General features: G+C 39.7%; 1 protein-coding gene across 5 annotated transcripts; it reads right to left on the bottom strand.

Annotated features, from left to right (window-relative positions):
- Nucleotides 1-532: 532 nt before the first annotated feature.
- On the bottom strand, nt 533-15,138 carry LOC120024035 (NACHT, LRR and PYD domains-containing protein 3-like). 5 transcript variants are annotated; one of them, XM_038968133.1, is made up of 16 exons: nt 10,908-11,169; nt 10,184-10,240; nt 9,811-9,993; nt 9,643-9,669; nt 9,233-9,408; nt 7,659-8,956; nt 7,170-7,343; nt 6,848-7,021; nt 5,571-5,744; nt 5,314-5,487; nt 4,926-5,105; nt 4,566-4,739; nt 2,874-3,047; nt 2,609-2,782; nt 1,732-1,905; nt 533-1,127 (listed from the first exon to the last, which is right to left on the bottom strand). In XM_038968133.1, the coding sequence occupies exons 2-16, from the start codon at nt 10,194-10,196 to the stop codon at nt 1,094-1,096; spliced, it is 3,303 nt and encodes a 1,100-aa protein (XP_038824061.1). In that variant the 5' UTR covers nt 10,197-10,240; nt 10,908-11,169; the 3' UTR covers nt 533-1,093. The 5 variants fall into 5 exon arrangements, with proteins under 5 accessions (XP_038824061.1, XP_038824060.1, XP_038824057.1 ...); XM_038968132.1 differs by lacking the exon at nt 10,908-11,169 and adding an exon at nt 15,120-15,138 and having other exon boundaries at nt 7,659-9,408; XM_038968129.1 differs by lacking the exon at nt 10,908-11,169 and adding an exon at nt 11,491-11,642 and having other exon boundaries at nt 7,659-9,408.
- Nucleotides 15,139-15,647: the final 509 nt, after the last annotated feature.

Genomic DNA, 15,647 nt, shown 5'->3' on the forward strand with positions numbered 1-15,647 from the left:
ACCTCACTAATGCTTGTGTCTGAATGGAAGCAAGTCCCCGCAGCAATGTTCCAACATCAAGTGGAAAGCCTTCCTAGGAGGCTGTAATAGCAGCAAATGGGGGACCAACTCCATATTAATGCTCATGATTTTGGAGTGAGCTGTTCGACGAGCAGGTGTCCACATATGTCAAATGAGGTACTGGCAAATTACACTATGAAGGAATTATACTTTGAAATCTGTCAATTTTCCACTTGATCACTTCCCTTTACTGGAATGACTGGTATAAACTAGCCCATACCTACACCATTTCAATGCTATTAGATTTGTGGGATGTAGTGAACAAGTTCACACTTTGGGATGCATCCCGGTTTGCGACAGGTAGCCTAGCAGCTAGAGCAATGGGCCAGTAACCGAAAGGTGGCTGGTTCAAATATTATGGGTGTCTGTCCTGTTATAGCACCAAAAATTATCAGCTAATAGGGTAAAACATTTTATATCCTGTGTTTGATGACAGATGTAAAATAATAATTCCACAAGTGACAAAGGCAAATTATAAATCTGTTAATGCTTCTTTATTGAAATATTGATTGAACATACATAACTGGAAAACAAATAACAACGTACCATAGTGATGTGCCTGAATAACCGTCCCAGCCTCTAGACTCATCGCATACATTGAAAAATGAACAGGTTGTAGAAAAATCACCCACATAATAAAATATCTACAGACATGTAAGAATGCATCCGCTCAGTACACTGTGTCTTTGGATACAGGCAGTCATTCATTATGTCATAAAACATCTACAGATATGTACAAACATCTACAAATATTTATCAGTACAAATATATATATGCTCTGTACATTGTGTTTTTGGATACAGGCAGTCATTCGTTATGTCATAAAACATCTACAGATATGTACAAACATCTACAAATATTTATCAGTACAAATATCTGCTCTGTACATTGTGTTTTTGGATACAGGCAGTCATTCATTGTCATAAAACATTACAGATATGTACAAATATGTACAAATATTTATCAGTACAAATATATATCTGCTCTGTACATTGTGTTTTTGGATACAGAATTCATCCATTATGTCCTTCGATCATTTCTCTCTCCCCACAGGATAAGGCCATGCACTGTTGATAGATTGATAAACATAAACAATCATTCAGGTCAAAGATACAGATACCCATATTTGATTAATGTCCCAAAATAATGCAACTATTGATCAACATTAATATCAAAATACCTGGGTTAAAATAACAATTTGAAATCTTTCAAATACTTTTAGTGTTTGATGTTGCCTTCCAATAGTGCCAGCTGGGAAGGGTTTGCACTCGACTATTCTATTGGTTCTATTGATAAATGAAAGTACAAATCAAGCCCAGCTAATGCATTTCAAATGACTTCAAAATAGTATTTGAACTCAGATCTGATATAGATTTTCTGGACCCAGTTTCTCCAAAAACATTTAATCCAGATCAAAAATGTGTTGTATTAAATTCTGATCCCCCTCCAGCTGTGGTCCCTTTTTTATTTTGGGATGTCGTATTAAGACAAAATGAAAAATCCCATTATATGCTACAAAAAATATGTTATATGACATTAAGTCTAAATATTGTCATCCTGTGTGTTTCCAAAATCGAATGGGGGAAACCGGATTGAGACAGCACAGGATAATTTTGATCTGGATTAAATGTTTTTGAAAAACTGGGCCCTCAACAATTCAGAAGCCCTAACCTCAGTGTCTCCAGCTTAAAGGTCGGGTCCTCCATTACGGCAGAGAGCAGTCTCAATCCAGAGTACCCAGGGTAGTTGTTGTCTAGATTAATTTCTCTCAGGTGTGACGGGTTGGACAACAGAGCTGAAGCCAGAGAAGAACATCCCTCATCTGTGACTCTACAGCGTGACAGTCTGCAGAAAAAGTGAGTGAGGGAGGAGAAAGACCAAGAGAGCAAGGAGGGAGAAAATATGAAAACACTGTCTGTAAGCCCTAGTTACATTGCTCAGATAAGCAGACTCAAAACAGCAATTCTGTAATCAAGTATTATTACCTAAAGGCATGGTAATTGACTTGCCAGCAAAGAGATTAATATTACATGTGCAATAGAAAAGAATGTACTGTATGTGTGTTCTCGCCACCAGAGGGAGAAAAGGCTTAGATAAAACACCCAGGTTTCCTCACACACACACATTGTGTGTTAGTGTTATGTGTATACACTTGTGTATCTTACAGATATCCACCTGCTGCCTTCACCAGGGTTGGGGTAAATTCCAGGCAACTCAGAAAGTAAACCAAATCCCACATTTTCCTAATTGAAAAACATTGCGAGAAAATAATGATAGGAATGTCAGTGTACTTCCTGAATTGACTGGAATTGACCCCAACCCTGGCCTACACCGAACCCAGCTCAGAAATCAGTGTGATTGAATGTGACTGAATAACCTGATTGAATGTCTCAGCATAACATTATCTTCCAAAGTGTAGTCATTCTGATGTACTGTTTTTGTTGTGGTGCTAATTTATGTGATTCAAGTGGATGATACCATAGAATTGGAATTAGCCAATTAGCCATAGTCTGAGGGTATATGTTAATTATATTTCTATGGAGCTTACCTGAGTGTCTTCACTTTACAGTGAGGACTTCCCAATCCAACACAGAGCAGTTCCATCCCTGAATTCTTCAGCTCGTTGCCACTCAGGTCCAGCTCTCTCAGACTACAGCACTTTGAGCTGAGAGCTGAGGCCAGGGCACCACAACATCTCTCAGTGAGATTGCAGTCCTTCAAGCTAAAGGAAATACCATTTTTGTTTGGAATGTGTTAAAATCTCTTTAGTTAAAATAACATATACCTTGTAATATGATGGTCACAATACGTACTGCAATGTCTCCAGATTACAATGTAGATTCTCCAGTACAGCAGAGAGCAGGTTTACTCCTGAATCTCCTAGACTATTCCCACTCATGTCCAGCTCTCTCAGGAATGAGGGATTTGTCTTGAGTGCTGAAGACAAGAAGGAAATCCCGTTCGCTGTGACACCACAATCTGACAGCCTACAGAGAGAAGGATAAAAATTCAGACAGTCTTGGACTTCACACAACTTATCTTTGATAAATTGGGATAAGACATATTTATCAATGTATCATAATCATCCAATAAGTAGTAGTGTATCATTTGTAGATTCAATACGATCATCCAATATACTGTACATTGCAATACATCATTTGTTGATTCATATACATTGTTAAATAATATGAATCATCTGTCACCTTCATGATTGTCTAACTTCTCCATTATCTAACTCAAGTTTAATCAATCAAAGTGATTAACTTTGTGATACTTCATTTTAGGACACATACACTATATGACCAAAAGTATGTGGAAACCTGCTCGTCGAACATCTCATTTCAAATTCATGGGCATTAATATGGAGTTGGTCCCTCATTTCCTGCTATAACAGCCTCCACTCTTATGGGAAGGCTTTCCACTAGATGTTGGAACATTGCTGCGGGGACAACTTGCTTCCATTCAGCCACAAGAGCATTAGTGAGGTCGGGCACTGATGTTGGTCGATTAGGCCTGGCTTGCATTCAGCGTTCCAATTCATCTCAAAGGTGTTCGATACGGTTGAGGTCAAGGCTCAAGCCAGTCAAGTTCTTTCACACAGACCTCGACAAACCATTTCTGTATGGACCTTGCTTTGTGCACGGGGGGCACTGTCATGCTGACACAGGAAAGGGCCTTCCCCAAACTGTTGCCACAAAGTTGGAAGCACAGAATCATCTAGAATGTCATTGTAAGCTGTAGCATTATGAGGGCCCTAGCCCAACCATGAAAAACAGCACCAGACCATTATTTCTCCTCCACCAAACTTTACAGTTGACACTATGCTTTGGGGCAGGTAGCGTTCTCCTGGCATCTGCCAAACCCATATTTGTTCACCGGACTTCCAGATGGTGCAGCGTGATTCATCACTCCAGAGAACGCATTTCCATTGGTCCAGAGTCCAATGTCGGTGAGCTTTACACCACTCCAGCAGAGGCTTGGCATTGCGCATGGTGATCTTACGCTTGTGTGCGGCTGCTTCGCCATGGAAACCCATTTCATGAAGCTCCCGACTAACAGTTATTGTGCTGCAGTTGCTTCCAGATGCCGTTTGGGACTTGGTAGTGAGTGTTGTAACCGAGGACAAACTATTTTTACATGCTAAGTACTTCAGCGGACTCGTTCTGTGAGCGTGTGTGGCCTACCACTTCGCGGCTGATCCGTTGTTGTCCTAGACGTTTCCACTTCACAATAACAGCACTTACAGTTGACTGGGGCAGCTCTAGCAGGGCAGAAATTTGACGAATTGACTTGTCGGAAAGATGGCATCCTATGACAGTGCAACGTTGAAAGTCATTGAGCGCTTCAGTAAGGCCATTCTACTGCCAATGTTTGTCTACGGAGATTGCATGGCTGTATGCTCGATTTTTCACACCTGTTGCTGAAATAGCTGAATCCACTTATTTAAATGGGTGTCCACATACACTATATATACAAAAGTATCATGTATAATTTAGCTCTCTTACCTCAGTGTTGCCAGATTACAGTAGGTATTCCCCAGTCCAACAGAGAACAGCTTCACCCCCACATCGTGGAGATTGTTTTTCCCCAGGTCTAGCTCTCTCAAACTTGAAGTGCTGGAGCTGAGAGCTAAAGCCAGCGCTTCACAGCATTTCTCAGTGAGGTTGCAATCATTCAACCTAGGGAGATATAGAACAGATCCGTTATTGTTTATTTGACCAAACCTCACAACACACACACCCAGAAGGGTGGAAACAGAAGAGCGTCAGCCGCAGAGCAGTGCTGCCAAACCAAATGCAGTCTGCCGGTTCAGTTCCGACTTTTTGCCCTGCTTGAACCAACCACCATGAGGACACAGTCTTTACCTCAGTGTTTCCAGTGTACAGCGTTTATCCTCCAGTACAGAAGAGAGTAGTTTTACTCCTAAGTTACCAGGTTGGTTCTCACTTAGGTCCAGCTCTCTCAGGTGTGATGGGTTTGGCCTCAGGGCTAAAGCCAGAGCCAGAGCAGCACAGCCTTCCACTGTGAATGTGCATTTTTTAAGCCTTTGGAGAGAAGTGAACATTTTTTAAGATTGGTAACATGAGGTGCATATTTGTTAATAAGTCAATGAGATGCATATTATTTCATATGCATTGCTATATAGTCTAGTTAATGTAAAATAAGACCACAGTGTTCAATTGAAAATATCAATAACATAAAATATTATCTATGAAAACATTTCTCAAGTGCTCAAAATAATGAGTTGTTTACAACAGTTTCTCAAGTTTGCACTGTGGATTCTTCAAAACAACTGTCAGGCGTTCTAATTCGGAGTCTCCTAAGTTATTCCCGCTCAGGTCCAGCTCTCTCAGGTGAGAGGGGTTTGACGTCACAGCTGAAGCCAGAGAAGCACAGCCTTCTTCTGTGATACTACAGTTTGACAGCCTGCAGAAAGAAGTAATAACACCGTCACTCTTCACTCAGAAATATGAGATACTGTAGAAAGAAAAGACTATTCAATTATTCACCTCAGTGTCTCAAGTTTACAGTGTGTATCCACCAGTACTGCAGAGAGCTTCTCCACTCCTGAGCCTCCAGGGCCATTCCTGCTTAGATCCAGCTCTCTCAGGTGTGAGGGGTTCGACGTCAGGGCTGAAGCCAGAGATGAACAGCCTTCTTCTGAGACTGCACAGCCTGACATCCTGTGATGATAGTTAATGTAAAAACATTCAACTCTTTGCCTCAAACGATTATTCACATTTAGAAAATATTCAGTGTCATTGTGAATAGAAGTAAAGCATTGTAGTTATACAAAAATAATTCATATTAATGTTAATTATGGAACATTTGGCTCGAAATGGGTCACTTAAATGGCCAGAAATATTACCCAGAATTGATATTTTTGGGTAGGAAGGGGCACACATAGCCACAACCATGAGCAAAAACATATGTTAGCTAGGGCTGTGATGATACCAGTATCGCAATATTTCTTCTATGGCAAAAATTCAAACATGAAGCAGACCAAACTGTCTGGTCCTTTAGAAACCTGCTGAATAGCTTGGAAAATAAATACAAGTGACTCTGGATGACAACATAATGAGATTTGTTTCCAACATTAGGGCTGTTTTCCTAAAGAAGTTACATCTGCTTTGTATTTTGTTTCCTTGCCACGATACTGTCGCAATGCTGGTATCATCCTGGCCCTAATGCTAGACTATAACTGGTTTCATGAGTTTAAAGAAATCAATGATTGTTATATATGTTTATATGAACCACACAGGCAACACTCATGCCATAATTTGAGGAAAACAATTAGCAACTAAACTTGAGATTTGATGAGGTAAAAATTCCCGGTTTACTTTACGTGAATTCTGCTGCTTGTGTTTAGACAGGTGCATGCTGAACATGTCTTAATCCTGTATTAAGGTGTACTGTGGAAGGTGTACTGTCCTTAATGTTGCACATCAAATGGTCTTCTGTTTGTTTTCTCCACATGACAGAGGAGCATGTCTGATTCACATTTCATATATCTATTTGGACATTCTGAATACATTTTTATCAAATTAGTCAAATCTACTACGAAACACACATTGTTGAATGTGTGACAGTCTAAAAGCATATCGACTTTCAACTTTCTGTTGATGTCTCCATAAGGAAGGGAAAGTAATGGTAACGTGGTAAAAAGGTGAAACCAAGCTAGGATTCTTACTCAGGTGTTCCTTCGCCGGGTCAATGGGAATCTACCTCCAGTCACCTTTTTCTAATGCAATTGTTTTTGTTTAATTCCACTGATCAGAATACTCACCTCAATTTCTGCAGTTTACATTGTGGATCTTTGAGTACAGTAGAGAGCATTTTTACACCCGAGTCTCCTGGGTTATTTCCACTTAGGTCCAGTTCTCTTGGGTGTGATGGGTTTAACCTCAGTGCTGAAGCCAGAGAAGCACAGCCTTCCTCTGTGATATTACACTGAGACAGTCTGAAGAGAGACATTCTACAATTAAATGGCATACGCTTAACCACAGGGCTGTGCACTAAATGGTAGTAAAAATCACAACTTATTGTTGGCCGTAAATATGGTTATCTAGCATTTAAAATCTAATTTCACGCTCAGAAAATTGTTTTACTTCAGTGTGTCTAGTTTATTGAGTGGATTCCCCAGTCCAGCACAGAGTTTTTTCACTCCTGAGTCCTGCAGGTCATTGTTTCCTAGGTCCAGCTGTCTCAGACTAGAGGACTTTGAGCTGACAGCTGAGGCCAGTGCTTCACAGCATCTCCAGGTAAGTTTACATCCATCGAGTCTGGAAAAATATATTGTCAAATGTAATGAGTTATCAGGTGACATCTTCTGTCTCCAAAACTTCCTTCATAGCACGAAAAACACTGCACAAATGAACCATGGCATTTTAAAGAGACAGTACACATTGGTGTCCTATCCGAAACAAATTTAGAACGGGTAACATGGTGGTTACTTATAGAACTTAATTATCTTCACTTGAATAGATCAGTAGTATGGTTTCGTCCAGGGACTACGAAATTGAATTACCATCAAGTAATAGCATATTTGGAATGTTCATTTGCTAACCTTCAGTACATCGATTTGACCAAATACTCACAGAGCGGTTCTAGAAGCTTTGACCACTGGCAGCAGCCTCAGAAGACACTCATCCGATCTGATGTATTTCTTCAGGTCAAACACTTCCAGCTCGTCCGTGGAAGTCAGCAACACAAAAACCAGAGCAGACCACTGTGCAGATGAGAGTCTGGCAAACAAGGAACTTCCAGACCTTATGTAGCTTTGGATTTCCTCCTGTAAGGAATGGTCATTCAGCTCATTCAGACAGTGGAACAGATTGATGCAACACTCTGGAGAGGGCTTCTCCTTGATCTTCATCTTGATATACATGGCTGTTTCCTCATTGGTCTGTGAGGTGCCTGTTTTTTCTATCAGTAGACCTTGTAAGATATCTTGATTGCTCTTCAGCGAGAGGCCGAGAAGGAAGCGGAGGAAAAGGTCTAGGTGCCCATTCCCACTTTGAAGGGCCTTATCTACTGCACTTAAGTAGATGTCTTTGCCTTTGGAGCAGTGTTGTTCTTCTAGCATTGGATTTTCATTGCTGGTTTTGAATGAGATGAAAACATACACAGCAGCAAGAAACTCCTGGATGCTCAGATGCACAAATTGGTACGTCTTGCTCTCGTACAATCCAAACTCTGTATTGAACATCTCTGAACAAACCCTTGAAAAAATGGACCCCTCTCTGACATCAATGCCCCACTCTGTCAGATCCTCTTCAAAGAAGGTCCGATGGCCTTTTTCCAGTTGCTGATAGGCCAGTTTTCCCAGTGACATGATGCTCGCTTTATACCAGAGTGGATCTCGCTCATTTTCTCCAGGGTACTTTCGTTTCCTTAGCATTCTCTGGATGTTCAGGAAGTGTGTGTACATTTGGGTCAGGGTTTTGGGGATCTCTCCACTCTCTGTTTTGCTCATTCTCTCCAGGACAGTGGCTAAAATCCAGCAGAACAAAGGTATGTGACACATGATGTGGAGGCTCCGTATTGACTTAATGTGTTTGATGATTCTGTTGGCCAGTTTCTGATCACCGAATCTCCTTCTGAAAAACTCTTCCTTCTGTGGGTCATTGAACCCTCGTACCTCTGTCACTCTGTCAACAAACTCAGGGGGGATGCGATTGGCTGTGGCTGATTGGGAGGTTATCCAGATGCGAGCAGATGGGAGCAGATTCCCCTTGATGAGGTTTGTCAGCAGCACATGCAATGAAGTTGACTCTGTGATGTCACTCAAGATCTTGTTGCTCTGGAAGTCTAGAGGAAGTCGACACTCATCTAGACCATCGAAGATAAATAACACTTTGTGTTCATTGTTGTTGAGGATTCCTGCTTCTTTTGTCTGAAGAAAAGGATGAAGAATGTCCATCAAACTTTTATTCTCCCTCATCAAATTTAGATCCCGAAAATGAAGTGGAAAGATGAATTTTATATCCTGATTTGCTTTTCCTTCAACCCAGTCCAAAACAAACTTTTGCAAAGAGACCGACTTTCCGATGCCTGCGATTCCTTTTGTCAGCACAGTTCTGATAGGTTTGTCTTTCCCAACTATGGATCTGAAGATGTCGTTGGATAGGATTGGAGTTTCTTGTAAAGCTGTTTTTTCAAACGGTCTTACCTCATGCTCATTATTGACCTCTCCACTTTCCCCCTCTGTTATGTAAACCGCTGTGTAGATGTCATTAAGCAGTTTGGAGTTTCCATGCTGAGCTAAACCCTCCTGAATAGTACTGATCTTTCTGTTAATCTTCAGATAGTCTTTTAGTTTTTGACAGTGGTCTTCAACATGTATATCTGAAAGAAACAAAATGACAGAAAAATACATCAAAACATGAAGACGATAGATTTGATTGTCAACAGAAATCTATGCTCAGTAGCTTGTGCGTGCCCTTTTATTCAAAGGGCTGTGACATCCACCAAAAATATATAAAGATTCACACACTTAGTGTCTGATTTGCATGTAAAGTTAAAAGTAATTACTGTATAAAAAAAATAAAAACTTAGATGGTCTGTAAAGGGTGTTATTACCTTCAGAATGAGGAGACGTCTCTTCATCTGGAACGAGAAAAAGCGAGAGAGAGAGGAAGGGAGAGAGCGACAAAAAGATCTGGGACGTGTGTAAAATCTCCCAAACCCAGATAGTAAGTAGTACTTTATGTATTCAATTTAATGAGTCAGAAGTTTAAGGTAACTTACCACCACCCTTCGAGGCCACACTGATGTAATAATTAATGTCTCTTATTTGGCTGCCAGAGATCATGGGCGATATGACATTGCTGCCATCCTGAGCAGTGTTGGTGGACTGGAAAGAAGTTCCTTGTGTAGGTATGGAGAGATCTGGCCTCTTTGCAGGGCCAGCCTCCTTAAAAAATAAACGTTCTGAGAGAGGAGTCAGACAGGGAAAATAGATGCATATATATAGGAGCATAACAAATTCCAGACTTGATTCCATTTTAACCAGTAGTCCTGTCCTCTGTATAACACAACGTTATATAACTAACGTTAGTAGCTTATTCTACAGTTATGGCCTGTATAAGGGTTGAACATTTGAACAATTCTGGTTAATTACCTTTGGAATCCATAGATACAATCTCAGCTGGGCTGGCATGGACAGACAAGGACTAACCTGGAAAACAGAGAAAAAGCAAGAAAGATATGTAAATATTTTGGCTATTAGCTTCGGTGCACATTTATTTAATGTTCCAAATGCAGGTTGACGTTTATGCTTTAGCCAACACTTCAAGATGGCGGACTGAACACAATTATGTAGACCACCTCATGATAAAAACGAAATATTAAATATCGGTAAATTAGACTAAATATTAGCGCTACACAATCTGGTGGGTAATAACCTTCAATCTGGATAACACAAAACAAATCATAACACTAGAGAAATGTATCGACAAATATTACGAAAACAAGCAACACCCAAACATAACGGAGAGTAAGAACCTATTTCAAAACGAAAAAGTGACTCTTCTACAGACACAGACGATTTAATATTTTCACCACCGTGAATGGCAAATGGTCGAACCCGATCTGTTCAAATCAATAAATGACAAACTGGGCATACTTGAACTAGTCAGTAAGGATATAAAAGAGTTGAAGGCAAGTTTCAAGACGAGTGACGAAACACCTGCGACATTGGAGAAAGACACAAACAAGCTAAAAGGGATAATAAGGGACAATAAGATTGAAACTGAAGTTAATTAACTTAAAAGAGAGAACATCGTTCTGAGAGAAGCCTTACTTGACATATAGACTAGACCCATGAGAGAAAAGCTGGTACTTACAGACCGAGGTAAAGACAGTTTCAGGTTGGATATTCGCCTGTAGTTTTCCTTGCGTCCACCAACAGCAGTTAGGGATGTCAACAAAGTGACACATTTTTCAAATTTCAATAGCTCTTTAACCATTACTCCTAAAACTTTCAAAACTGGTTGTAGCTAACCCGATGGCATAGACACACACTTTTATTTGTCGATTTACATCTTGCACTATTTTCAATTATGTATTTACATTTTTGAATTTCAATAGCTCATTGGTCATGTGACCAACTGACTTCAAAACAAGGTTCAGAATTCCACTGTGGGCCTACACATTGCACACCCTTTAGTTTGTCCATTTTCATCTCACTCGATTTTACATGAATTTTTCAAAATTTAAAATTTCAATAGCTCCTTGGTCATGTGACCTACTGACTACAAACAAGGTTCAGAATGTCCACTCATTGGTCCTACACATAAGACCACTTTTTCCAACATCGTGACACTTATTTGGAGTCTGTGGCTCAAGTGGTTTGAACGCTATTGAGGTTTGAAAGCGCGAATATCCGTTGAATATCCAACTTCAACTGTCTTTGCTTCAGTTACTTACAGGTATCCAAGAGAAAGACGTTCCTTAATGTGTAGTTAGAGAGTTCCTCTTTACAGCGCTTCAGATCCCACGCGAAGCTATTGACAAAATCTAACTCGAACGTGTACACAGCTTCAGGCAGAGGTATGAACGCCCAATCGTTGCCTAATTTGCTTTCTTTAAAGATAAAATATTGGTTAAAAGCCTGGGTAAAATACTTGCTGGCATGAAAATAGGAATGAATGACCAGTTCCCGAAGGAAATTGCAGAATGGCGCAAAGTTCTGTATCCAATTGTCAAGAAAAATAGGTTGAAAGGTGTCACGAGAATTTCCAATCCCAATGATAATAACAATCAATCACTAGCTCTGACCAATTTCCGAGGTTTGTAAGACCATGCGTATAATAATAATTAGTCAGACTCAGCTTATGCAAAAGGTTAGTACAGTTTATTCAGAGAACGTTCTAAAGTCAAGAACACAAAGACATCCATTTTATAGCTGCGCACATACTTCCACACAAACAGATATCCTACGCACATACATACACACAAAGAGATATCCTACGCACATACATACACACAAACAGAAGGTATCCTACGCACATACTGTCTCACTACCCAGCCGACAGAGATTAGGGAGACCTTGACCTTGAGACGTACTCCCCATTCTCTCCCAAATCTCTAGTCAGGTCGGCACCGAATTTTGCTCAGACAGTCTGTGTTTAAAATACCATAAAGACAAACATGAGCTATATTGTTTTACCCTAATTCTGACTAGGACTACACATTTATTGATTATGATTTTATACATTCTGATCAATTCCATACAATTATATGTTTCAGGGTGGAATATTCTAATCATTCAATGAACAGATAAATCCCATTAACAAAAGGGAAACCCGTAGCTCTTGTGGCTGAAACTGTATATTGATAACCTGTTGTTCAGAGACACAATGACTACTCCATGGCGATTCTAAAAATGTGTAAGTTCTCATAGAGGACGCAAATAATGAAAAACACAATTCTAGCCCTGTTATGGATTGTAATAATACAACAAAAAAATATGAAAATATAACTAATTGGAACACAAAGGAAGGAAATTCTCAAAGCTGCTATTGAGAACCTTTACGACCTTGTACCTAGCCGGTGTGGGTTCCGGTGGGGTGCCCCCACCCAGGCAGTGGCAGTGCTGGCAACACTAGCTGCAGTAACCCATGGGGAGGGGGTCACACTCGGACATTCAGAGAGGGGGAATATTATTGTGGTCATGGTGGCACAAAATCAAAGGTCTGACTGCACGGAGATGCTTGTGAATATGGTCACTACGGGGGACCATGTGTGGGTGTTTCAGGGTCTCAGGAGAAGGGGGTATATCTGACCTCCATCACCTAGGACGTGACAATGGTTAATCAATTCTGCCCATTTTTTTGCTCAGTTTTGCAGGCCTTCTCATACAGCTGCAACTGTATATGCATTCGTAAATCAAGACCTTTCTTGAGTTGGGCTCTGGGATGGTGCAACTGTTAACAGTTGAGAATCTGAGTCTATGGTTGTTGTGAGGGAAAGGGGTTGTGTGTGTATCCCACAACTGTTGCAAAGGAGTAAAAGATGTTAGGGACAATATATGATGAATCACTATAATTGTTTTCCAAAATAATAATTGCTTGCCATAATGTAATTTTGACAATGGCGAGACTGGTGAGAGGTAAAAATCCTTTGCATAAACTGCCTACATTACTACAAATATTAATAGCTAATTATGGAAAATAAGATAAACATGATTTTTTAAATATATGTATTTTTAATGGCTATGTATAATACAAATCGAGGTGAGGGTGATGGAAATGCATTTGGCTGTTGATCTGCTTCTGTTCTGTGGGTGGCACTGTGTGCTCTTATCGAAGGATGGGTCCCGGTCTTTCCGGGGCCATGGGATCCGGGGGGGGGGGGGGGGGGGGGGGTCTTCTGGGCATTGGGATGACAACCTAACTCGGGATGAGGGGTTTTAGCGGGTGGAATAGTGGGGACCAATTGGAGGTTTGCTTAGTAGCAATGCAAATATCATGGTACAGCTATATAGACACTTAATCATCATGTTACTTTTTAATGGTTCGTTTACAAACATATATTATGATTAATAGAATTGAAACTTGTATCTCATTATGGTAATTGGTGAAATAAGTATAGCCAGGCTTAGCAGATAATAAGAAAACACAATCAGTATTTACCTGGCTAAAAGAGAAGGAATATAATATCTATTGTTTACAGGAAACTCATTCAACAATTTTAGATGAAGTTTTATGGAAAATGGACGGGGGGGGGGGGGGGGGGGGCGAAATATATTTCTCCCATGGGCAAAGAAATTCAAAAGGGGTGACGATATTAATTTACAGTAATTTTGATCTAAATATGCAAATTATCCAAACAGATCATCAAGGTAGATGGATTATTTTTAATATGTTATTGGACAATAAACAGATATGGCTTATTAACCTATACGGTCTAAATAATGATGATCCAAGCTTCATTGAAAATATACATAAGAATTTATCAACTCAACTCTTCTGAAACTTGTCAGTCTATTCTTGTTCTTAGAAATGAAACCTATTCCATGCGAGAAATTGCCAAGAAACTGAAGATCTCGTACAGCGCTGTATACTACTCCCTCACAGAACAGCGCAAACTGGCTCTAACCAGAATAGAAAGAGGAGTGGGAGGCCCCGGTGCACAACTGAGCAAGAGGACAAGTACTTTAGAGTGTCTGGTTTGAGAAACAGACGCATCAAGTCCTCCACTGGCAGCTTCATTAAATAGTACCTGCAAAACACCTGTCTCAACGTCAACAGTGAAGAGGCGACTCCGGGATGCTGGCCTTTGTACGCCTATGTAGATATTCCATAAAAAATCTGGCGTTTCCAGTTACAATAGTAATTTACAACATTACCAATGTCTACATTGTATTTCTGATCAATTTTATGTAATTTTAATGGACCAAAAAATTTGCTTTTCTTTCAAAAACAAGAACATTTCTACGTGACCCCAAACTTTTGAACGGTAGTGTGTGTATATATATATAATATATATATATATATATATATATATATATATATATATATATATATATATATATATATACACACACACACTATATATAAATAAATGTATGTTTTCTCTAAATAAGCGTTGTTGTACAATTAAAAGGTCAATTACACTGCATTTCAAACAGTCAGAGGTAATCAAATGAATTCAGGGCTTGTGAAATTATACCTAGGCTGAATATAAGCCTTCGAAAAACATAGTACCCACTAATCATTTAATTAATTCATCAAAATAGTTTAACCTGCTTTTTTTTGCAATAATCACTGCTCTGGCTTTCAAGTCGGTCTATGAAAATACCCTTTTTTGTAACAAATTTAACTAGAACCATGCATAATACACATTCACTAATAATGACAAACTTATTGTAGCAGGCATTAGCCTATAAAAAATTAACACAGGTCTCATCAACAATCTCTTAGGCCTGTTATGTTCTAATTATCATAGTAAGAACTCAACGGACACTATGAAAGCTCAAACCAAGTTTTTTCTTCCAAAAGGATCGAACAGCTGAACAGACCAAAATATGGTTTCACCCGTAGTAGTATACATACCCCACTTTGGGTGGAGACTCCTCGTCACTAAACATGGCATGTTATTGCTAAGCAGGAAGCTAAGTGATAAGGGCAATACACGGTTCCTTCCCTTATCAGTACTGCCACATGTGACCGTTTTCCCTGCAATTAGCCCCTCCCAAGCTTACTTATGGCACCCCTCATGTCTCTATTATAACTAATGATTAATAATATAACTAATGATTAATAATAGTTAAAGATCAGAAATCCAAACCTAAATCAGGCCCATGTGCTAGTGATTTGCCAGCTAATCTTTATATTTCATGTTTAGCCAACTTGGATCTATTTGCTAGCTAACAAGGAGAACAGTTGAATTGTTATGAACACACCATTTTGTCTGTCTTCAACTGTTCAAAAAGCATGTTGGCCTGTCCACTTTGTTCAGAGGCTTGAAATCAAGTGGTCTACCTTATTTCTCAGAATGAGAACGAGTTGCCAATTCCTTGCATAAATTTGTTTTATGCTTATTGTACGTTTATAAAACACAGATTAGACTTGCATCACAGT

Source organism: Salvelinus namaycush, chromosome 29 (genome assembly GCF_016432855.1).
Source record: "Salvelinus namaycush isolate Seneca chromosome 29, SaNama_1.0, whole genome shotgun sequence".
NCBI classification, from domain to species: domain Eukaryota; kingdom Metazoa; phylum Chordata; class Actinopteri; order Salmoniformes; family Salmonidae; genus Salvelinus; species Salvelinus namaycush.

Coding starts and splice junctions, on each gene's coding strand:
- LOC120024035 (XM_038968132.1), bottom strand. Junction 7,344..7,658: donor AAAGCTTCTAGAACCGCTCT/GTGAGTATTTGG, acceptor ATATTTTTCCAG/ACTCGATGGATGTAAACTTA. Junction 5,106..5,313: donor TGCAAACTTGAGAAACTGTT/GTAAACAACTCA, acceptor TTCTCTCCAAAG/GCTTAAAAAATGCACATTCA.